Here is a 25,959-nt window from a genome sequence, read left to right on the forward strand (position 1 = left end):
AGAGAGGCTTTGTTTACAGTACTTAACTTTTCAAGAATAAAGTAAGTGTTCCACAATTGAACAGCAAAACAGCTACCCACTATGGAATCCAAACTGGGGGTTGAGGCGTGTGCATGGGATAACACAGAGTATCTGTGTTGCACCTGAAGGGTAGCAGTTTATCACAAGCAACATGGACTCTTCAGACCACATTTCTGGGACTGGAAGATCTGGAGATATCCTTGTTATAACATATTTAAGTCACAAGGGACACTCCCTTTAACATGGGTTTCACATGATACACTGTGCTGACAGCACTGATAGGATATAGAAATTTAGTCTTCAAAAGTCCTAGCTTCAAACAGTGGAAACTTACTTTTAAAAATATAAAGCTCACATGTGTGACTCATAAAGCTACAAAACAAATCTCCTTACGAGCACATCTATCTTGAGTGGTATATTACACCCGTAATTGTTCACTTTACTGTTAATTATTACTTAGAAATTCGTGTTTATGACTCTGTCTCACCTGCTGTATGAAAACATATCCCTGATATATTGTACCTTAACTTCCTGAATCAATATAGTCTGGCTTAGCCAGAGACGTTGACAATGTAGTCTTTCTTCTCTAACTACTTGGTTAAGAATAAACAGAGAGCTGACGGCAGGGAAAGAAAACTTATGCTAATCATTCTCTTTTCACATCCCCTCAGATCCAAAGTAGAGATCACACTGTATTTTCCAGACTGACTGTCTCTTGTGGTGTGGTGGAGAGTTCTGGTTTTAGAATAGATTACTACTTTAATGAGGGGAATTCAGAGGAGTTACTAGCACCATCTCAATGTGAGTGAGCTTTCTGACATGCTTCTGATGATTTTACCTCAGTACATATTTACTCTAACCTTCTGGATACCAAGCACACTGTATATAACAGGTCTGGTGGTATGGCACAGTGGTAGAATGCTTGCCTGAATCAACTGTAAATATTTAAACTTGTAAGAGTTAAGGGTAGTATGGTGTTATTTAATTTTTAAAGAAAATAATGAAATTACTCAGTTCTTTGTTGGTTAAGACAAAGTCTCATGTGTCCAGGTGGGCCTCAAGCTCCTACACGGCTGAGGATGACCAAGAACTTGAAACTTATAATTAATTTGGTGTGTGTGTGTGTGTGTGTGTGTGTGTGTGTGTGTGTGTGTGTGTATGTGACAGAGACAGAGAGAGACAGAGACAGTGACACACAGAGAGAGTATGGGCCAGTGTTATGTGCCTAAGTGGAAGCCACACAAAGAGATAAGGTTTCCTCTCATTCTGCTGTATTCCCTTGGATGGTCTCCCACTAAACCTGGAGCTGGGGCAGCAGCAAGCTCCAGTGATCTTCCTTGCTGCATCCCCACAGCAGTGATTACAAGGTACACATGGACACACCTAGTTTTTTTTCTTTTTTTAGTTGTTGTTAAGATGTGTACTGGGATTTGAACTCAAGTCTTTGTGTTTGCACAGAAAGCACTCTTCCCCTGAGCCATATCTCTAGCACTGTTACTGGCTTCTGAAGAGTACTGCCACACCTTAGCATTTATTATGGAGGCAGGCTATCTAATATCACAATCACACTTTGACTTTTCACAATGTTTTACCTGGGAGCAAGGTATCATATCCCATCAAATATTAGTTCAGAATCTGTTAACATATACTATGAATTTATGAAACACTACTTTGGTAATTTGAGCACAGTGGCACACACCTTCAATCCCAACACGAGGAAGCAAAGGCAGGTAGGTGGATCTTCGAGCTCTAGAACAAAACTCAAAAAAAGAGAACAACCTGCCTTAGCCTGGTTTAAGTAGCGAAGGCTACACAGTGAAACCCTGTTTCAATACTACACTCTGGTACCTCATCCCACAAGTGACCTAGCTTCATGATTACTGTTGCTGTAGTTACAGTTATTCCCAAATCCAACATTCTGAGAAATGCTATTTCTCATTTGTAAGATAATTATCAACACACTGAGTTGTCAAGAGTTAGATAAATACCAGCCATGGCAATCACTTATTATATTTAGATATTATGGTACATATATTATAAAAATTGTATCTTAATCCTCAGAATAATCATATAAATTAGGGAAATTAATACCACCCTCACAGATGAAGAAGCTGGCTGTATAGCTCAATACCATAGCCATTAGCTAGTGTGAAAATTAATTTAAGTTGAACTAAGACATTTGTTTCTCAGTAACATGTGGGAAGTGGCTATCATACTGGATAGTTCAGATATAGGAATGTTTTATTGTTACAGAACGTTTGATAAGATAATAAGACAGGGAATATTACTAACCTGCCCCAATTCAAAGAGAAGCCCTCTGCTACATTAGAACTCATACAGCCAATTTACAGAGTCAGTAGGATGTATCCTCCAACTTTAGAAAGAGATTTACTCTCCTTACTTTTTAAGTATACATGTATGCATGGGTCTTCGTGTGGTCTGGGTACACTAGGCACTGTAGAGACTAGAAGAGATCATAGGATCCCTCAGGGCTGGGGCAGCTGGGAGCAAATCCTTGTGGGTCCTGGGATCTAAACTCATTTGTATTCTTTGCAAGTACAGTGCACTCTCAACTCCTGTGCATTTCTCTAGCCTGTCCAGTATGCCCTTAAGACTTAAAAAAGTCCATTTATTATGGAATATTTTAATGAGAAAAACTATAACCATATACATCTGTTATTTTGTCAACTCAAAGCTTCTTTCTTAGTTATGCTATTTAAGGAGAAGTTATCCATTACCGGAACATTGGGAGGCGGTATGACATAACGGCCAAGACTTCACAATTACCAAGTAGGGAGGGAGGCAGTGAATCAAATCTTGCCAAACTATATATATATTTTTTTCAAGAGATGAATTTATCTATGTAATCTTTTCTAACGGCTAGCTATTTTTTTATGTTAAACATTTCCAGGTACTTTGATTCTTAGCAAATTAGTATTTAAAAATTATTCCAATGCAAAAGTAAGAGGTATTTTTCTCTAGGTTTTTACATATCTGTTCTCCAAGATTATTAAGGTAAAATAATAGTATTATAAAATTTCAACTGTAATAAATATATAACACAACAAGAAAAAGTTCCATCTTCAGTTTCGTCCTCAGTTTCTCTAACATAACGACATGCTTAGTAGATGACAAGATGTAATTTCTGTTTGGAAGACATACTTATTGTGAAATCCATTAACTAGTTGAATTAATTTGTTAGAAATACTTTAAACTTTATCCAATAATTTTAGAAATAAGCTTTTATTTATTTTGATGTTAACTGTATTTATCTGACTTTATTTTATCACATCACGATTAAGAACACACATAAGGTCCTGGAACATTTATTTTGGTAGGAATGAGGAAAGATGATTTGTATAGAAAGAACACTTATACTTCAGAATTAAGAAGGAATAATTTAAATTTTTTTTGGTTGTATATCTTAGGAAACCTGTTCTCTCTCTCTCTGTCTCTCTCTGTCTCTCTCTGTCTCTCTCTCTCACACACACACACACATTTATAGTGGTTTAAGTTATTCAGAAAATGAATTTTTTATATCAATCTTAAATTTAATAACTAAGATAAATAACTACTCATGAGTCAAAACCCTGTTCTCAACCTGTAGTTATCATTTTTCCTATTTAAAGAAACTAAAAATAGGTGCCGAAAGGTAAGGGTGCTTGCTGCTAAGCATGACACACACACAGACGGATGCACGCACGGATGCATGCACGCACACGCGCGCGCGCGCACACACACACACCCCCCGGACTTCTTAATGAACAGATTAAAGAACGGGAATGACTAAGCTGTTGTACTTTAATTCCAGCACTTGAGAGGCAGAGGCAGGCAAATCTCTCGGTTTGAGGATTCTGGTCTACAGAGTTATCTCAAGACAGCCAGGGCCACACAAAAAAAACTAAAAAAAAAAAAAAAAAAAAAACAAACCAAAAAAAAAACACTCTAGACTTTCTAGAAAGGACTCTAGAAAGTGAAGTAACTATGTTTTCATAGGCTTTTTTTTTTTTTTTCCACGCCAGCATAGAACCAGTTTTAAACAAAGATGTTAAAGAGAAATTTATTGACTGAAACTGAGGTCATTCTTTGTTACATCACATAAAGGGTGAGAGGCAGATAAGCCCAGAATGTGCTAAGTAACTGTGTAAACTAGATCTGCTTCAAAAACCATTTTGACTCTACAAATGCTACCTGCTTATAGTCCTTCCCTCCTGGCTGCCCACATCTCAGTAAAGAATCTAAGCGGTCAAGAGCAAGCTGGCTCTGTCCTGGTAGAACGGCAGTGCTGTGCTAGTGAGCACGGCCTGATTTCCCTGCTACGACAACTGGTCACAAGGCTAATATGAACACTAGATAAGATAGTGTGGGAGTACAGGTGTGCCCATGCACATTTGCACGCAGTGTTTGAGACAGGTTTGTTTGTTTGTTTGCTGTTGCTTCTGCCACCATAGCTGGTCCGTCAGTTTCCAGGTCCTCCTGTCTCCTTCCCCATCATGCACTGGGCCTACAGACCTGCACTGCTGAGTCTGGATTCATGTAAGTTCTGGAGATCTATACTCAGGTCCTTGGGAGCACACACAGCAGGCTTTCCAGTGAGCTAGTCCACACTTCTTTTAAGTTTGAATCCTTGGATTTAAGACTATGCTCATAATTAAACTATTTAGAAAGTACAATCCAAGTTACTAAACAGCAGCATATATAATGTCTTTATTATTTTAATAGAAGACGTGTAGATGGTTTACCTGACATCTTTCTCAAGTTGAGCAGTACACTTCATCAGTGAGTCAATCTTGGAATCCCTCTGTCTCACAGACTCTATGAGGTATCTGTATGGTTGCTGACTCTGATTTAACAGTGAATTGGCTCTGTCAAGCTGGAAAAACACACATTTCATTAAACTGCAGAAAACTTGACAATACACTGAGACCACTGAAAATGCTCTAGCACTATAGCAGTGTTAACCTCTTGAATGACTTTTCCGACAGTGGGGACTGGATGCAGGACCTCAGGCCTGCACTGAGTGACATACCACATTCCAGAGTGCACCAAACTCTTTTGCACATTAACTATTGTGAAAAGCTAAATAAATTTGTATACATTTAGAAGTTTAAAAAAATGACTGATTACTGGGTGGTGATGCATGCCTTTAATCCGAGGAGCACTTGGGATGCAGGGGGAGCTGGATCTGAGTTTGAGGACAGACAGGTCTACAGAGTGAGTTCTGGGACAGCAGTGCTACACAGAGAAACCCTGTCACAAAAAAAACCAACCAAACAAGCAAATGAACGAAAAAAGAGTTTGAAAACAAAAGGACTAATCAATATAGTCATTATTAATAATAAGAATAACAATACAAGAAAATATAAAATGCAAATTAGATATCAATTTCAGAGGTTGGTCACCCACATTTTTTATTTGTATACCTGACCAACCACAGGGGACATGGACACACACACACACACACACACACACACACACACACTCATACACACACACACACACATGCACACACACTTGTACTACTTGTGGACTGCCTCATACACACACACACACACACACACACACACACACACACACACACACACACACACACACACGTTGCCTGAGGGAAGGAAGGGCTGGCATGAGATGGAGATGGGGAATGAACAAACAGGCAGTGGAAAGAGGTAGAGGTAGACAGGAGTGAAAAAAACTCAGGAGCTTTTGAAAAGAAAACTTTTGGGAAAGACAACTTTTTCCTCCTTTTGGTGTATTTTTCTTTTCTTCAGATATTCATTCTTTAAAATCCATGGTGATGTCACTGCAATCTTACTCTATTAGGTTGCTTTAGAAACATTCAAATATGCAACCGAAGTAAGTTCTACAACCCGATCCTGTAAAACCAGTTTCCTTAGTCAATTATATCAAACAATTGCCTGGACTTTGTTTTCACAGAACTGACCCTGGGTGAATAAATTCAACTGACAAGTTGCTTTGTGTTTCAAAGTGCAGTCTTCTGCCTGTGCCAGAGAGGTGGCCTGGGCAAAGGTGGGGGGAAGTTACAGACTATAGTAAACTGTGGTCTAGAGTGAGCAGTCTAAAACTTACCAATCTAATTTTAATTGCCCAAAGAGTATAACAGCTGCCACCCTACATGCTTTAGTTCAATTTTTTTTTATAACAGCAACTACTGTATTTGATTTTAAAATAGTAAAATGAGCCAAAAGTCTTACTTTTAAGGTATCAAATATACATGCAACGACTTGCTCCCGCTCATGAAAAACACAACATTACTGTTTGAGGACATATGTCTTTTTAACTGTGTGTAATCTTCCAAATATTTGTGCCACTCCCATCCCCAGCTCTCTCCGGCCTTGTATGCAACACCTGATGGTAAGCAAGTACGTGCGTGCTGTACCACTGAGATACAATGTTAGCCTCTCCAGTGGAAAAAGAATATAGCTTTGTTTTATTATTTTTTAAGATTTATTTTATTTATATGAGCACACTGTAACTGTCTTCATGCACACCAGAAGAGGGCATCAGATTCCATTACAGATGGCTGTGAGCCACCATGTGGTTGCTAGGATTTGAACTCAGGACCTCTGGGAGAGCTGTCAGTGATCTTAACCATTGAGCCATCTTTTCAGCCCATAACTTTGTTTTTGAAGAATAAAATGTTGTGATTTTTTTTTTTTAACAAGTTAATTGAACAAACTGAATTGCTCTGGTTAAATTTTCCCCAATATGGCTTAAAAAGCTTCTTCTACTTACAGTAGTACGTATTCCAAGTTTCACAATCAATTGCTGCCTGCTGTTAGCGATCTTTTCCTTATAGAAAGGCGCTAGTAACTGATGAGTAAGGCACTATACAATACGTGACTCATGATTAACCCATGATACAACAGTTTACACAATTGTTCTTCCTCCTTTGTTTCAAACATTTGCACAAATGATTCACAGGAAATCAGAACCTGATTAATATGTATATTTCACATTCAAACACTAATTCAAATTATACTTGATCATGCAAATTTATATTTTTCTCTTAAGATTTACAAAATATACAGATGACCACACTTATTTTTTATGTTATGTGTCTTGTCTTGTTCTCTCTCTCTCTGTCCCTCTCTCTCTCCTCTTCTTCCCTTCTTCCCCCACCTCCCTTCCTTTCTTTTCTTTACTTTTTGTCTTTTTGAGACAGGGTCTCTCAATGTAGCCCTGGCTGTCCTGGAACTCGCTCTGCAGATCAGGCTGGCCTTGAACTCAGAAATCTACCTGCCTCTGCCCATACAGTGCGGGGGTAAAAGATGTGTGCCACCACTGCCCAGGCTGTGTGTTTTTTCTTTCTTTTTTTTTTTGTTTTTTTGTTTTTTGTTTTTTGTTTTTTTTTTTTTTTTTTTTCGGGGCTGGGGACCGAACCCAGGACCTTGCGCTTCCTAGGCAAGCGCTCTACCACTGAGCCAAATCCCCAACCCCTGTGTTTTTTCTTAAATGTAGAATTTTCTCTTATGGAGTCTCTCTTCACAGGAACTCCTGGAAATCAGGCCCTTTGTTACCAGGACAGATTGAACTATGTTCTAAGAAGTGGACTTACATACATGTGATAGAAGTGGAGGTGGATTATAGTCCCTGGCACATCCGTGGTTACTCTTTCAGATCATGCTAGGAACATGAACTGTCTATTAGATGTTCAACACTAGGCAAAATCTGTACTCTCAGTCACTTGGGAAAATGTTACAAAACACTGAGTCTCATCCTGGCTAGGGCTAAACTACAGTTTGACAGGGCTCTGGCTCTGATAAGCAGCCAGACCCGGAGAATGGGCAGCTATCAGTCTTGTACTTGCTTTAAGCTGCTTCAATGAACTATTTTTGTGAGCATGCCATCTTATAACTTGAACTGAATATCCTCCCCACTAAAGCCAGTTCCATTTTGTGTATTAATGACATCATCATCCCCAAGAAGTTTAAGATTTAGTGTTAGGATGTGCTGTGTCAAGTGTGCTGTGCTGGCTGCTGAGCTCTATGTAGGCTTGGAGAGTCTCGGGGTAGGAAGAGTGTACACAGGCCTACAGTGGCGAGACAACAACTGGGGTTTAGAACAGCAGCTGTTCACCAATAATTCTGCACGTTTTCCTTTACTTTGATAATCAAAAGCAAGTATGTGCTAATTGATCATCAGCTATGCTTTTGACTGGGATGCTTAAAAGAAATTGAGACAGTCTTATGTGTAGCCCATTGATTCTTCCATGTTCCAAGTGTTGGAATTATAGGAATGCACTACAAGGCATGGTCTAGCCCCAACTTCAAAATGTTGGTATGAAGGATAAGTCAGAAGAGGAAGATGGTAAGGCATCCGAATAACTAGCATGGAAAAGATAGTAGGATTTACTGAAGCATACAAGACTGTAAAGCACTCTCCAATCAAAATGTGGTCCTGAGTAATTTTTATTAGGGGTTGTTAAAAATAAGGATTCTTTGGCTCCTTTCATTCTACACCTCCTTGATCACAATCCTGGAAGGCAGGGTTTAGAAACCTGTATCTCAAATTAGAACCTTGGATGATTCGTATGCTCATTAATGTCTGCCTATTTCAGAAAGGAGCTGGCCTGGAGATCACAACTTAGCCAGGCCTTAGACTCCCGAATCCTGGGATTACAGATGGGAACACACTTTATTGATATTTTAGAATTACTGTTGAGGTATGAAGATTGAGCAAAGGGCAGACATGAGAGGACTAACTCCATGAGAGGAGGAGGAGGCTCAGTAGAGAAAGGGAGCTTGCTGTGCAGCAGGGTGACTGAGAGCTGTTCTGTGATTACCAGGCATGCTCAGCACATATGCATGCACATGCATAGTCATGACGACTGACTTACAGGCTGACAGGGGCACACACATGGTAGAAGACGCAAGAGAACCATCTGAATTGTAGGGACAGGGTTACAAGGCAAAATGAAATGACTTCTAGATTATCCATAATGTGGCATCTCAGGTAGATCAAATCTGATGGGCACTGAGAAGAACCTGTGATGAGGAAGTTATTCAACTGTGAGGAAAGAGCAGACTGATGGAGGATGAAAACATTAATAAAATAAATGCATTTAAAGAAGAATAACATGAATTTGCCATGCTTCCAAACTACTGTAAAAAAAACAGCTTTCCTTAAGAAAACTCTAGCACATTGTCATAAGGCCAAAGGCTTCTCTTGTCTTTGATAGTCCTTATAGAACACTCAGCAGACTGTAAGATACACTATCACCCACCAATAGCCAGGCGATGGAGAATGCTAGTGAGTATCAGTGCTAAGGTGATCCAAGGGTCAAGACAGCATGGAAAAGCCAGGAGAGGCTTGAGAGAAGAGTATAAAATGTTTATGATAAGATACTGGGCCTTTTAAAGTTCAAACAACATACTATTGTAATGAAAGGCCTGAAGGAAGCCTGGGTCCTCCCTCTGCAAGAGCGAGTGCTCTTTTTCTCTAAGAAATGAATGAATGAATTAGAGACAGTTTCTTTGTGTAGCCTTGTCTGTCCTGGAACTCCCTCTATAGAGATCCTCCTATCTCTGACTCCAGAGTGCTGGGATTAAAGGTATGCTCCATCACTGCCTGGCTAAGAAATTCTTTTTAAAATGGCCCAACTGTATAGCAATGTCAGATTTGGGTCTGAGTATGTGGAGAATTTATATTGTTTTGTAAATGGCTCTTAGCATATTGTCCTAGATTTAGAATAACTGATATTTTTCAAGAATGAACCACAATCAAGATTTCTTTTTTTGGCACTGCTATTGTCCCTCCCTCCCTCCCTCCCTCCCTCCCTCCCTCCTAGACAACTGTCTTGTTATGTAAGCCAAGCAGTCATTGAGTACACGGTTTTCCTGTCTCAGCCTCAAGGGCTAAGACAGTAGGCATACACCACAATACAGCTTGAAGAAGTCTTGCTTTAAACATTTCACAAGGTTTGACACAGACCTGCTACTGCAGTAATCGCAAATGTTTTGTCCTTGTAGCACATTAATTATTCACATGGAATATGTACATGTGCTGATCTTTGTTTTAACTATTAATTATTTTAAGGCAGGGTAACCCAGGTTGGCCTCTACCTCAAGATGTAGCTGAGAATAATCTTGAAATCCTCATCCTTTTGTTACCATCCATATGTGCTAGGATTATAGGTAGATGGCACTGTACCTGATTTATGGGGTGCAGGGGATCAAAATTAGGAATTGGTTTATGTGAAGCAATGGCTTCACCAACTGACTCACATGCTCAGTTCTGTTTATCATTATTAAAGCAAATGTTACTTTTCATAAACTTTCACAGAGAAACAGCTTCAAAACACAAGAGACAGAGTGACAATCATTAATGAAGCTGGTTCTCATGCTGTATCACAGTTCCTGTGAATTTTATTTGTCCAGACAACCCCGATTTCACAAATTCTTCAAAGTTTGCCCTGAGTCATCAACTTAATAAGCATTGGTACCTACTTATATGATCTCCCGAATGCCAACTCTATGAGGATGAATACCATATGCGATACATTCAGAGAAAATAGCTCCCAAATTCCTTCCCAGGAGAAAAGCACAAGTTCTATTAATTTTGTTAAGATGGTCAATTAGACTTTCCCTCTGAAAAAGTTGCTTCCAGACATATTGGGAGAAAGCAGCAGCATTGTCAAAATCACAAGTGGCAGAATTTGCCAGGACTGCCTCCCCCAGAAAGTGCATCACGGCAACACTGCATCCCTGCCCAACCTCCTCTCTGTGCTCCTCTCTGGCCTCTGGCTCTCCTTCTCTCCTGCCCCACCCACCTCGCTCTTACTTGCTTGGGTTTTATGCAGACTGCTTTGAGTTTGTGGCTTTCCTGCCTCTACCTTCCTAGTGGCAACTCTAACCTTTTTCTACATGTGTTCTTCACATTCCACTTGCCATCTCTCGCCTAACCCTTCTCTCAATAGATTTTAAATTATTAGTTTTTCTTTTTAAAGCAGCATTTCACAGAGGCCCAGACTGCCCTCAAATCTGCCATGTGGCGAAAGATGGACCCTCTTGATTTTACCTCTTAAGTATTAGGATTATAGACATAAGCCACGATGCCTGCCTCTCTACTTATAAAAGACAGGAACTTGTAATGTACGTCAAGGTCGGCCTCAAATGATTCCCTTCCTTTAGTGTCCTGAGGAGGTGGGACTGCTGCTGTGCCACTTCATTGAGCTTGGCTATAGTTTTTAGAGCAGTTTTACACTGAACCGGACAGAAAGTAGTCTTCTTTATTCTGATACCTTAACATAGAATTTAGACTTCATTCTTGTTATAATTAGACTTGGACAAATGTATTATGCTATGTATCCACAACTAATGTTAACATAGACACTTTGTTCTGCTCTACAAATTTCACTGGACATCAGGTTGCAGTGATGGCTGTGTGCCTGCCATGCAAATCTGTGTATCTGAGTTCAAGTTTCCAGAATACACGGAGCTAGGGGCAGTAGCATGCATCTGGAATCCAGTTTTCCCACGTAAGACAGCAGGTAGAGCCTGAAGGCCCATGGAAGCCTGAGGGCCAACTAGCCTGGCATAAGCAGAGTGGATAGCAGAAGAGGTACTGTGTCTCAGACAGGGTGGAAGTGAGGACTGACATCTGGGGCAATCCTCTGATATCATAGTACCTTGCATGCATATACCTGTACTTACACAGATGAGCCCACTCACGCATACATCGTATGCACATTTGCAAGTTCAGATTTATTATATGTAAAGAATGACCATATGATTCATGAAGTAAATGAACTTAACTGAACCTAACCAAGAAACGACATATCAAAAACAATACTGCGATTGTACTTATGGTCAAGAAAATGAAGTCTGAAAATGGACAGAGGATTGGTTCTGGGTAGCAGACTCGTAAATGTGTAGTGTTAGCATTCGTAGCCACCAGGGGAACCAGACTAAAAGTACTGTGAGATTCATACTCACTGCAGGAGGAATGGGATTTTATCTTACTCCATGAAGAAAATAAGTGGCACCAAAAGCCGGTGACCATGTTAAGAAAGAGGAGTACTTACACAGTTGGTAGGAATATGAACTGACACAAATGCTATGGTGCTAAGTCTGGAGTTTTCTCAGAGGGGTAAAACTAGCACATGCCCCAGGTTGCCACTGTCTTGGACACATACCCACAGAAGTCCACATGGTATTACAGAAATACTGGTAATCCATGGCATCACTGCCCTATTCGCAAAGGCTCAAAAATGGAATCAGCTTAGATGCTCATCAACTGATGAGTGGACAATAAATACATAGCATCAATATATAATGAGATTTAATTAAATGTAAAGAAAAAGAAAACTGCAGAAAAATGGATGGAAATGGAAAATATACTAAGGGAGGTAATCCATGCCCAGGAAACCAAATGCCACATGCTTTCTCTCATATGTGGATCATAGCTTCCAAACTGAGAATCCCATGTTTAATTTGGAATGTCCGTAGAGACCATAAAGCTAGAAAAGGGCAATGGGGTGACCTTCAGGAGAGTGGGATACAGAACACCGTGATGTGAAAGAGGAGAGAAGTGCTGGGGTAGTGAGGCTAACAAGGATGAGGAAGAGCAGTGGAGAGGAGGGACAAAGTAGGGGAAGGCTAGTCTACGCCTTCAACCAGACACTCTGTAAGTGGGTGATGCTGATTCAAGAACCCAGGAGACAGCAAATGAAAATCCTAGTACCAGATGTGGCCGACAAAACAATACAGGCTATTGCTCTATGTGCTGCTCTGGGCTTCCTGCCAGGTCTAAAAGGAAATACCCCATTGGTGAATATACAACACTTAGGTTGCAGGGCATGGAAAAAACCAAAGTGAAAATGGCCTTCCCCTTGATGACTAGCTTTCATGCGTCTGGAAGGTACTATGTAGATAGCCAGGGAGAAAACCCAAAAGTGTTCTTAACTGCTGTAGACCTTGTATGTTTTAATAGTGGTTTGTAAGACAAGATCTAGTGCAGTATTGGCACGACTATTATATGAGAGTAAACAACTGTGTTCTGACTAGATATGAGGCCTATTTCACAGGACAGAGTTCATGCCTAGTGCTGTGGACCTAGTCAAAGGCTCATGGCTGGTATCTCAGATAGGGTTACTATTGCTGTGATGAAATATCATGACCAAAAATCAAGTTGGGGAGGAAAAAATGAACAGTTCATAAAACAGTTCATTATCAAAAGGAGTGTGGGCAGGAACTCCCGCAGGGCAGAAAACTGAAGGCAGGAGCCAATGCAGAGGCTGTGGAAGAGTGCTGCTTACTGACTTGCTCCCCATGGCTTGCTCAGCCTGCTGTTTTATATAACCCGGGATCACTAGCTCAGGGGTGACTCCACTACAAAGTGCTAACCCTCCCTCATCCATCACTAATTAAGAAAAATACCTTATAGACTTGTGCACAGCCAGATCTTATGGGGGCACTTTTTTTTAAAAAAAGACTTATTTATTTATTTTATGTTTGTGTGTACACTGTAGCTGTCTTCAGACACAGCAGAAGAGGGCATCAGATTCCATTACAGATGGTTGTGAGTCACCATGTGGTTGCTAGGAATTGAACTCAGGACCTCTGGACAAGCAGTCAGTGCTCTTAACCGCTGAGCTATTGTTCTAGCCCCTGGAGGCATTTTGTTAAATTGAGGCTCCTTACTCTCTGATGACTCTAGCTTTCGTCAAGCTGACATAAAACTAGCCAGTATAGTTGTTTAACTAAATGGACGGTTGTCAAGCTTTCTCTCAGGTACCTGTTTATCTAGGCACAGACTAGATTGTTCTAAGACATGGTCAGTAAAGCTTTATGAAGTGAACAGAAGTTGTTAATGCAGAGTGCAGATGCTGACACTTCTAAGCGACTTTCTTTATATTAAAAAGATTCTTCTTCATACAGTTCATCTGACCTCAGTTTCTCTCCCCTCCACTCCTCCCAGCTCCCTGCTCCTAGAACTACTCTCTTCTGTTTCCCTTCAGAAAGGAGCAACTGAGTGCTCAGGCACTGAGGTGCATATCACCTGCCCCAAGGCTCAGGGACATTAAGGAAAATGGAGCAGAGGAATGAGAATGAGAGGATGTGGAGGAGGGCTGTGGACACTGTGTTCTGGGCATGCTGTGCCTATTGTACTCATGAAGTCACAGCAGTTGTAGTTGCCAGCAGACACTGTACATGACTGGGCGCATAAATTACATAGATATATAGATTTAGTCATGGATGCCCAGGAATGGTGCTCAGGAATCCTGTGCCTTCTCAAGGAGCTACTGGGAACATCTAGCTAATGTGAGAGGGAGTGTCATGGTCTCCAGTCACAGTCACTGGTGAGTTACCCACAACCTAGGGGATAGCTCCGCATCCACTCCCATGGGGACAGCTATGGGTATATCCATCCATCCATCCATCCATCCATCCATCCATCCATCCATCCATCCATCCATCCACCCACCCATCCATCCATCCACCCACCCATCCATCCATCCACCCACCCACCCACCCATCCACGTATGACAGTGGGAAGCTTTTAGTGACGTGTCTGCAGGGGTGGGCGAGGGTAAGTGGAAGGAGTATGATTCTATAAGGAGCACGGAAAAAATGACTCTTAGACATGTAAAAAAAAAAAAAAATCTTAACAACTAAGGTTGCACCTGATGAACAAAATCCAGTGACAGCACTCACTCAATAATCAGACACAGTCCTAAAATCCTATGATGCTCACTGGACAGTAGATAAGCAGAGACCAATCTGGAGAGAGACGGCACCTTGATGTGCCCGGCTGAGAAGTCTCCCTTAGGATCCTGACCCTCGGATCAGAAGCTTTGAGAGAGTGGATCTGATCTTCAGCTAAGATATGTCACACAGCTGGTCAGCCTTTGGGAGATAGGCTGAAGAACACAGTTAGGAATCTAGAGTGTGAACCTTGTGTGATGACCCTCCGCATAATAAAATGTAACTTTTGTTATACTAACTATACGTATCTACCTTTTTTTTTCTTTCTTTTTTTTTTTTTTCGGAGCTGGGGACCGAACCCAGTGCCTTGTGCTTGCTAGACAAGTGCTCTACCACTGAGCTAAATCCCCAACCCCCGTATCTACCTTTTTGATTATAACAGATTTGAATAAATTATATAGATGTATGGAACTGTCAAAAAGTGAGAAACTGTATTTGAATAAATCCTTTAAAAATCAAAGTAAAGTGAAAAAAAATTATCCTCTTTGAGCTCCTGAAAGGGTGTGTGTTTGAGAATTTTAATTAGGGAATTACAAACTCCATAAAGGGGCAAACTGGAATTCCAGAATTATAAGCTAATATTTGAGATGGAGATAGTAGGTGAGGTTAATGGCAATGGGTGGTGGTGGCACATGCCTTTAATCTTAGCACTCGGGAGTCCTGAGGCAAGTGTCTCAGGATCTCTGAGTTCGGGGCCTGCCTGGTCTACAGAGCAAGTTCCAGGACAGCCAAGGCTACACAGAAAAGTCCTGCCTTGAAAAAAGGGAGAGAAACAGAGGTGTGGGGGAGAAAGGAGAAGAAGCAGAAACTTCATACAATCAAAAGCAGAACATAGACTGAAAATATGCAGTACACCATTACCTCCACTCTAGACAACTTTAAGCAACCAGACTTGTCACTTTGGAATTATCAAAAGAAACAGAGGACAAGGGGAAATAGAAAGGTAAATTTACTGAACTCACATGTTAAAAAAATCCAACACACCCCAAGCATAGCAATAAAGAAACCATGGCAGGCCATCAGTATCAGACTGTCTCAGGTCAATTCAGAAAGAATAATTTGCAAAAACACATCTTAGTGTGAGAGAGATCTCAAGAGAAAACATTCTACTGAGGGGCAAAGGTCAAAAGAACATATTCTAGTGAGGAAAAAAGGTCAAGAGAACATATCCTAGAGGGACTAAGGTCAAAAAATATGTTCTAGTGAGAGACTGCAGTCAGAACAACACATTCTAGTGAGAGACAACGATCAGGAGAACATGCTCTAGTGAGAGACTGTTTTAGTTAGGGATTCTATTGCTGTGAAGAGACACATGACCAAGGCAACTCTTATAAAGGGGCACATTTAATTGGGGCTGGCTTACAGGCTCTGAGGTTCAGTCCAGTATCATCATGGTGGGAGCACGGCAGTGTCCAGGCAGCCATGGCACTGGAAGAGCTGAGAGCCCTACATGTTGTTCCAAAGGCAAACAGAAGACTGGCTTGCAGGCAACTAGAAGGAGGGTCTCAAAGCCCAACACCACCCGTGACACACTTCCTCTGACAAGGCCACACCCACCCCAATAAGGCCACACCTTGTACTAGTGCCACTCATTCCTTGGGCCAACCATATCCAAATGACCACAGTGACGAAGGTCATGAAAAGAGTGTTAAGCTAAAGACTAAAGAACATCTTTCAAGGCAAACTTGTATTTGTATGAACTGTGAGTATGCCAGCAAATGGTTGAACTTAACACTTTATTTAGGAATTGGTTAAATAAAATTAGGTGTTGTTTTGTTTGTCCTACTTAGGTACTAAGATTAAATTGACTTCTAAAGTTGTATTTGCATTGCTAATCTTAAAATAATATTCATATGAGAGAATAATATAATAACTTTAATTTTGCTGAAACTTAACTCATAACAGTATTTGAGTTTGGCAGCATATTCATGAACAAAATTCACCTACTGATTCTTCTTTTAATTGTTGAATTCATCTAGATTTTGTTTTGATCACAATTCATCAAATCATTAATTTGTATCATTCAATAATTTTGCTTTTTCAAAATAAATCCTTATGTATGAAATTGTGTAAACTACTCACCTTATAAAAAGTTTCTATTCACCCTTAAAAAAAAAAAAAAAAAAAAAAAAAAAAAAAAGAACATCTTTCAAATCCTAAAAATTAGGTTAAGAATGAGACAGAGAAGGAAATTAGCCTCACACTTCCTTCCCCCTCTTCCAAATTCCCTTCTTTGGCCTTTCTTGGATAGGAAGTGAACTTGGGGCCTTGCTAATGCTAGGAACACGCTCTATCTCTGAACTGTAGTCCCTGTCCTCTTTTTAATTCTGTGAATTTTTTAGATAAATTCTTACTAAGTTGCTGAGGCAGGCCTTACACTCTTTCTATAATCCAAGTAGGTCTTTAACTCAAAATCCTTTCCTGAGTAGGATTCCTATAGGCCTGAGCTGCTAGGACCAACTAACTTCAAATCTTACCAGGGCAAAAAGTCTTTCCAGAAACAAAACTGAGCCTAGCAATTCCATGTCTACTTGACTAAAAATTCGATTCACCACACTGAATTGTTTGTGAGACATAATTCACAAGAGCAGAAAGGGAGGAAGAGCCTGAAGTTTACCAGGGAATGAATAAACAGTCTCTGGTAAATATACGATACATGCAACAGAATGTTATTTATTAGTAAAATGTCACAAAGTATACGGTATATGCTACAGTGTAGATAAACCTAGAAAACAGTATGCCCAAGAAAAGAAGCTAGATACAAAAAGCCAGAACCTGTATGATTCCGTTTGTCCAACTATGCTGAGTAAGTAACCGCATAGAAAAGCTAATAGACTACAGACAGACAGACTGGTGTCAGCGGCTGGGGTGGGTGTGAGTGATTGCTTAGTGGTGCAGGCTTTATTATGTAGTAATAAAAATGTCTCAGAACTAGATAGATGTGATTGCACCGTATTCTGAAGGAATGTAAGATGGTCTACTTTACAATGATTAATTTTATGATGTGAGTTTTACCTGGGAATTAAAAAATCAATGATGAATCATAAAACACAAAAATGATAAATTAGACCTTATCAAAATAAAAAAGTTCATACATCAAGGAACAGTTACAAGAGGATGCAAGACAACACAAAACCTCTCCCATGTGCTAAAGATCTGCAATCCAGAATACACAGAAAATTCCTGCCAATCAACAACAATATCAAGCCAAAAGATACAACTAAAAATCAGGGGAAGTGAGTTGAAAACATATTCCTATGGTTGAGAGGCACTGTGACTGAATTAAGATAGGTGGTATCTGGGTTAGGGATGAAGCTCATGGTAGAACTTTATACTGGGCTCCATCTTCAACATACCAACAAATAGTGAATAACAACATAAACACTAAGGGGTGACATTTAAGAGTGCTGAGGGGGCTGGGGATTTAGCTCAGTGGTAGAGCGCTTACCTAGGAAGCGCAAGGCCCTGGGTTGGTCCCCAGCTCCGAAAAAACAAAAAAAAAAAAAAAAAAAAAAAGAGTGCTGAGACCTCTAAAACAGAAAGTCTTACAGAGGAATTTTCGTCCAGCAACATGGCTGCTCTGGCAACAGACCACATCCAAAGACCTACTAGGTCTGTGCCATTCAGGTGGAATCACACACCTTTAATCCCCCTGGCTGGAATATGGACACATCCTTAGGAAACACCTTTAACCCAATGAAGATAAATTGATTTGTAGAAGGAAGCAGCCATATCTGAAAATAAGTGAGGGGCAGGAAAAATGATGAGTCAGAGAGAGATTGACAGAATGAGTCAGAGATAGGAGATGCCCAACTCATCAATGAACAGACAGGAAAGAGAGGTGACTTAAGAGAGCAGAACAAAGAGAGACGGGGATAGAAAAAAGAGACAGTTTTACTGGGATGGTTTTACAAAGACAGGTTGCAGGTGAAGATAGAACAAGCCAGAGAATGAGAGGGAGCCAGAAGATTAGAAGATTGCGAGAGTTAGTTTGAGGCCAAGCAGAACAATTCAGTGAGAAGCAGAGAGAAGTCAGTTTTAACCAGTCAGCTTGGAGAAGCGTTTGGGCCAGATCAGCTGAGTTAACCAGCCAGGGTTCAGAAGGAACTAGAGAGGGTGAACATACTGAGCAGCAAGCCTGGAAATGACACACACCCGGGCAGCCTTCATGGACATACTGCAGTCCTCGTCACACGAGTGGCAGAGATGCTGCCATGTAGCAGCAGATGTGGCTCCATCACAATCATGCGTCAAGCAAACCTCTAGCATATATAAATTACCTAACTGTGGTATTCTGAAAGTAGAAAATGACTAAGACTGATATTTCTCTATGTATACAGAAATGGCCAAGAGGAAGTTAAAAAAATAAAGCCTGACATTATTAGTCATTAGAGAAATGTTAAATCAAAGTCACAATGAGCTACAATATCATAGCCACAAAGATAGCTAGAATTAAAAAGCAAATGACAAGCATATAATGACTAATAGTTTGTCAGCTGGATGACATATGGAATCAACTAAACTCCAAGAAGCTGGGCATGCCTCTAAAGGACTTTTATTATTGGATCATTTGAGGTGGGAAGACCTACTCTAATTTCTGGGCCATACTTTCTGGTGGCAGCTCATAAGCTTTTGCTTTTTTTCCTACTTGCGCTCACTCTTGCTGGCAAGTTCACCTATTCTTGCCAAGACATTTCTTCAATGATATTAGAATCTACTCTTTCTTTTGTGATTATAGTGTAAACTGAAGATCAGCAGCTCTCTAGGACTCCACTGGGATTCCATCACCAGATTGGGATTGTTAAAATATCTATTTTCATGGAGTACTGGATCTTTGGCTTTTCCATCAGCGGATGGAGAAAATTTTATATATATACATATATATATGTGCGTATATGTATATATGTACACACATGCACATATATATATACACACACACATATATGTACACACACACACACCACACACACACACACATATATATAATTTATATATGGAAATAGAAAACCTCGACATGGCTGGTATAATGTAAGATGACTGCAATGCCAATAAATGTGGAAGGTTGTATAATTTCTATTATATGGAATATATAAAATAGGGAAATCTATGGAGAAAGACAGTTCATTAAGTACACACCAGATGCTGTAAGAGGTGAGAACGGGAAATGAAATGATGACTTAGGAAGTTTAGGTTTCCTTCTAGGATGATGAAATTGGTCTATAATTATATGGTGGTGATGGATATACAACACTATAAATATGCCAAAGGCTACTTGCTGATTTCTAAAATGATTTAAATGATGAACTTATACTATCTAAATTTTTCACAACAACGACAAACTGCATTTAATACTTGGGAGTTGGAGGCAACAGTTCCAGGAGTTTATGAGATAGACACAGGGGATTCAAGGTCACCCTTGGCCACATATTGAGTCTGAATCTAGGAAGAAATCTGTCTTAAAAAGGTATGTATATGTGTGGAAAGGGAGGAACGATGGCTCAGCATTTCAGAGCACTTGTTTCTCTTATTGAGGACCTGGATTTGATTCCCAGAACCCACATGGCAGCTCGTACCACCTGTACCTCTAATTTCTAGGGGTCCAGATCTGTGGTGCACTTACATACATGTAGATAAAACATACAAAAATAATTGTTTAAACATAAAATAAAAAGAAAGTGCATAAACATAAGGATAAGATTCCAGACTGAACACCAGGATAATTAACTATTTGATTAAATACAGTATCTTTTCCTCATTCTAACATTTCTCTTTATATGGTGTTTAACTGTTTAACAATAATAGCAATGTAGTGTGAGGTTCGTATAAATAAGGTCTACGGCAACAAAAGCACAAGATTAGGAGGGGATATGTAATACTACTAAACCAACTGCAATCATTATAAAATTATAAACAATAAAATAAAATGAAATGATAAAATATGAACTCAACTGAAAGTAGGGAGAAAAAAGGTCAAGAGCACAAAGAAGAAATAGTATAGACAAAAATCGAAAGACTGCAGGTCATAAGCATATCACTAAACATCTTACATTATAATTCTATTTATACTGAGCATACATTTTATTGTACTGGTTAGAATCAGAAAGATAGAGAACTTACCTTGCTGACACTGATCACAAGCAAAAAACAGTGCTAAAAAAATAAGGACCTAATAAACAAGAGCAAACATTCTGTGTTCATGGGTCAGACTACCGAGCAGTTCAGACTGTCAGGTCCTCAGTACTCTTCCCCTCTGACCACTCTTCTTTCTGTCAGCCATGTTGCAGACCGAACCTAGGGAGGTAGGACTGCTAGGCAGTCTGCTACATCGTTAGCCTATTTTCACCATTTTATATATAAAGTCAATGTAATCTCAAGATCACAGCAACCTTTTTTCCTCCCAGGAATTAATAAACTAGTTATAAAATTCACAGGCAAGTACAAAAATATAGAGTGGCCAAAAAGCTTTGAAAAGGAGTTGGAAAACCAACAGTATTTGATTTCAAGATACTAGACAACTATAACAACAACCACGGTGCCCATAAGGGTGACAAGCAGGGAACTAGAAGGGAACACATCTAGACATAGACTCATTCATAAATAATTAATGATCTTCAATAAGTGATACAACAGTTGAGTCTCAATGTGAAAATTTGTGAATTTCAATCTCATTTCATGTAAAAAAAAATCACAAATGGATCACAGACCTAAAACCATCACCCTGTGCACAAACCTTCTGTCTACAAAGATACTTTGATACCAGGGTAGGCAAGGATATTTTAGATGTAACATTTATTATTAGATATGACCATTAATTAATTAATTGATTGATTAATTGTTTTACATCCTGCCTGGAGTTTACCCTCCCTTCTCCCCTGCCCATCTCCTCCTCGGTCTGTTTCCCTTCTCTGGCCAAGGCATATCAAGTTGCAGTAGGCACTTCCTTTCCTATTAAGGCTCGATAAAGGAATCCAGTAGGAAGAAAGGGTCCCAAAGGTAGGCGACAGAGTCAGTGGAAGGAGTCCCACAAGAAGACCAAGCTACACAACTGTAACACATGTGCAGAGGACCTAGGGCAGACCCAGGTAGGCTCCCTGGTTGTGGGTTCAGTGTCTGTGAGTCCCTATGAGCTCAGGTTAGTTGACTCTATGGGTTTTCTTGTGGTGTCCTTGACTCCTCTGACTCCTATGGGATTGGTTTTTCTTGAGAGTCGCACTAGGTCTCTGTTATGGCTAATCAATGGTTGTCAACTTGATGGGAACCTCGACTGAGGAACTGCCTCCATCAAACTGGCCTGCAGGCAATCAATTTTCCTGATGGAAAACTAACAGAGGAGGGTCTGGCCTACTGTGGGAGGTTCCTTCTGTAGGCAGGTGGGCTTGGGTTGGATGAGAAAAGTAGCTGACCATAAGCCTGGGAGCAAACCATTGAGCAGCACTCCTCTGTGGTCTCTGCTCCAGCTTCTGTCCCCAGGCTCCTGCTTTGGTTTTCCTCAATGAACAACTGAACCTTAATCCAAATAAGCACTTTCCTGCCTCAAGATGCTTTTTCGTCATGATGTTTATTACCCCAACAGGAATGAAGCTACTACAGGAGCCCTGACACTGTGTTATGCTGGCCTTAAACTCCTGCCTCAGCCTCCCAAGGTCTGCAGTTTCTTTTCTCCCTTGGTTGGACTTTTTTTTTTTTTTTTTGAGATGGGTTTCCTTTAGAGCCCTAGGCTGTTAGAGGCATTGTACTTGGTTTCCTTTGATTATTTTATTCCCGTTTGCTAGAACTGACTTGTAGCAAGAGTAAATTTGTAGAAATTTTGTGAAGTCATTGTTAAATATGATCAAAATGAAAACTTACATAAATACATACAAAGGTCAATTCTATTAAAGACAAAGGGACACATGTCAAATGTTCACCAGATGTTACTTATAGTTCCTCTATGTGAGTTCACAGATGTGCACTAAGCCTAATGGTGTAAGTCTCACAACAGTGTTTGCTGAAGACCTTTCTTTCTAAGGCCCGGTGGTGATAAGGGCGGTCTGTGGAGAGTCCTACGGCAGATACGAGTATGCGCAGACAACAGAGCCCTTCCTCTCCTCCTAAGGCCCGGTGGTGATAAGGGCGGTCTGTGGAGAGTCCTACGGCAGATACGAGTATACGCAGACAACAGAGCCCTTCCTCTCCTCCTGTCATGCACACTGTTGACATCTGCCCACATTCTACTGCATCCTTAATCTCTGATGTTTCTCACTCTCATTTCACAATTCAGTGTAGAGACACTTTTACTACTAAATGTGCTTTATCGGTAGATACTGTACGGACAAAGGAACAGGTTTGTTCTTAAAAAACAAAGAAGCCAAGCATGGACTTGATGCATGGAGCGCTCAGAGTGTGCAGCAGCCCAGGACCTGCAGAGGTTCTAGCCAGTGGGCCAACACTGATGGGCAAAGTGAACAATGCTCTGCTCTGCCTAGGTTTCTGTCAGTCTGACACAAGCTAAAGTCTGCTGAGGGAAGCCCCATTGAGAAAATACCTCCAGACGATCAGGCTGTAAGAAAGCCTTTAGAACACTAAAAAAATTATTTATTTTAATGTATGTGAGAACACTGTACAAGGTCACTGTCTTCAGACACACCAGAAGAGGGCAGCAGATCCCATCACAGATGGTTGTGAGCCACCATGTGGTTGCTGGGAATTGAACTCAGGGCCTCTGGAAGAGCAGTCAGTGCTCTTAACCATTGAGCCATGTCTCCAAACCCGGCTTAGTATTTTTTAATTAAATAGAAACTCTAAAAAATTCAAATATTTAAAAATCAGTTGTCAGTGAGAAACATAATACCAACCGAATTAGCCAAAATTGTTTTGTCAGTGGACATTCTCAGAGGCTGATGCTCCGTGCCTAGCCTCGTCTACACTTCCTGGTTCTGGGCATTCAGTCTCCCTCCTGCTCTGCTTTGCCAAGTTGTTTAGGAGACTCAACATTCATGGGGTTTACAAGTTAAAATCCTTTTGCAACCAGCTCATTTGCACACTGCTCAGTGAGTAACTGCAGGCGTGACCAACCCATGCAGCCGAGAAAGCACCAGGTTTTTCCTGGGTCTTCTGGTCCAGCTACTCACCTCTTGAGAAAGCTGTCTTACTTCCTCCTTTTGATGGTCCAGATCTTTTAAAATTGATGAATTTTGTTTTTCTAACTGAAGAACTCTTCTTGCCAAGTGGACACTAGGTAAACAAAATGAAAAGCATTCATGGACACCAAAGTAGTGGAATGCACCTAAACACGCACTAGAGATTTGTATGCTGGAAAACGGACTCATTCTTTCCTAATAACACACAATAGTAAGAAATGACAAGACAAAGCAAAAACACTAGAAGAGCAATACTCTACCAATCAAAGCTCTGAAAGTAGCAACCCTGACATTTTGATATGTAAGTGTGATACACCGATTACCGTGACTGTGGTTTAGCCCTTCCCATCCAAGTAGAATTACATTATGTTACCAACGTGACAGAAAGAGCCATTTATAGCTTTCTCATTTAACAAAAGTTTCCAAATTACAAATTACCTTAATTATGTGAAATTATTTGAATATCATGTGCGAAATTATTTGAATTATTAAAATTATTATTTGAAATGACAGGAATATTATGTGCAAAAGGTTACATTTTGGAAAGTATTTCTACTGGTCAATATTATGAATTTTATAATACAAAACACAATCCGACAGGCTTCCTATTGCAAGTGGAGGTGGAAGAGATGTGTAACATGTGAGGAATGACCACAGCACAGGCGGGGTCCACACTAAAGGAACCCCTTCCTAACAGTGCTTCAGGTCCCCATGCCCTGGCGGGGTCTTAAGTCTGTGTGCTAGGCTGGCCTCCACTCATTCCCGTAGGTATGTCAGCCTGAGGGTTAGGAGCACAGGCTCACACCCACGGCCCACCATGCGCTGCTCTCTGCACTCCATCACAGCCCTTTGTTTTGTTTTGTTTCTCACGACAGGGTTTCCTGTGTAGCCCTAGCTGTCTACTCAAACACTGCAAAGAGTGAAAGAAGTGCTGGTAATACTGAGAAGTCCTGCTGCTGTCAAGACCCACATCGCATTTTCATGCTCTACATTAGTTCACTGTCAATTTAACTATGAATGTAGAATTCACAGACTCTAAATGCAGACCTTCTTACAATGTTGAATTGTTTTTTTTAATTTCTACCAAATAACCCTACAGAACAAAATGAGCCCTTACTGTATTTATATTTCCCAGTCAAAGACAAAGGGATTCATGTGAGACTCTGCTAAATATCATCTAACACATTTATGTGTAAGGACTGCTCATCCGAAGTAAAAAATACAAGTTTTTGTAAATGTCTATAGAGTGACCTCAACAATCTATCTACAGCTAATACTCTTTGATCTGGCATGGTATTTGCCAATTAATTTACATTACTGATGAAAAGAAGTAGTCTTCATTTTTTTGACACTAATTCTTTATAAAATATATAGTAATATGTAACCAGCACAATAAACACTGGCTTAAAGTGAAGTTAGAGCTGTGCGGTTTTCGGGACAGCATGACTCGAGAGCATTTTTATTACCCCACAAGCAGCTTCCTTTGTCTTCCTCCAGTCTTTATTAAATGCCTCTTAACCCTTTTCTTTTATGCATTTTAAAGGAATTTATAGTTTACATTGTATTTTTTTTGTATTTTTTTTAACTCTAGATACAATACTTTATGTATCAACAATGAAATTTATATTAACCCTGTTATAGAATTTGATATAGTTTTGTACAGAAAACAATTGAGGTTACAAAACCTCTCCCTGGGGTGTAGGGATCATGTTTTCTTTGTTAGTTAATATAACAAATGTACAGTTTGGGGTTTCTCTTTGTAGCCCTTGCTGTCTTCGAAATCTCTTTGCTCACCATTGACCTCTGCCTCCTGAGTACTGGGACTAAAGGCGTGCGCCATCACACTGGCTTTAGAAACGTATCTTAATGTTGCTTTGGATTACATCTGTTGGTTTTAACTATGTCTATGAACTCCATATTTTACATCACTAGCTCCCATTTTGTGTGTTTAATTAAAAACCCTGATTATTATCAATCACACTTTTATCTTCTTTCTTACACCTTTCATATATATATACTCTCTCTATATAGTATATATATATATATGTATATATATATATATAGTGTAGTTTCTATATTCTTGTTACTCACAG

General features: G+C 40.1%; 1 protein-coding gene across 6 annotated transcripts in view; it reads right to left on the reverse strand.

Moving 5' to 3' along the window:
* Pibf1 (progesterone immunomodulatory binding factor 1) overlaps positions 1 to 25,959 on the reverse strand; it is a 167,746-nt gene that overhangs the window by 29,327 nt on the left and 112,460 nt on the right. For 5 of the 6 annotated variants that reach the window (XM_032917804.1, XM_032917805.1, XM_032917803.1 and 2 more), the window contains exons 14-15: positions 23,858 to 23,960; positions 4,764 to 4,894 (exon numbers count right to left, since the gene is read on the reverse strand). In XM_032917804.1, the coding sequence (XP_032773695.1) occupies positions 4,764 to 4,894; positions 23,858 to 23,960 (234 nt within the window). The remainder of the gene's footprint in view (positions 1 to 4,763; positions 4,895 to 23,857; positions 23,961 to 25,959) is intronic. The other variant, XM_032917806.1, reaches the window with a different exon arrangement.

The sequence above is a fragment of the Rattus rattus genome, chromosome 12 (assembly GCF_011064425.1).
Source record: "Rattus rattus isolate New Zealand chromosome 12, Rrattus_CSIRO_v1, whole genome shotgun sequence".
Taxonomy (NCBI): Eukaryota; Metazoa; Chordata; class Mammalia; order Rodentia; family Muridae; genus Rattus; species Rattus rattus.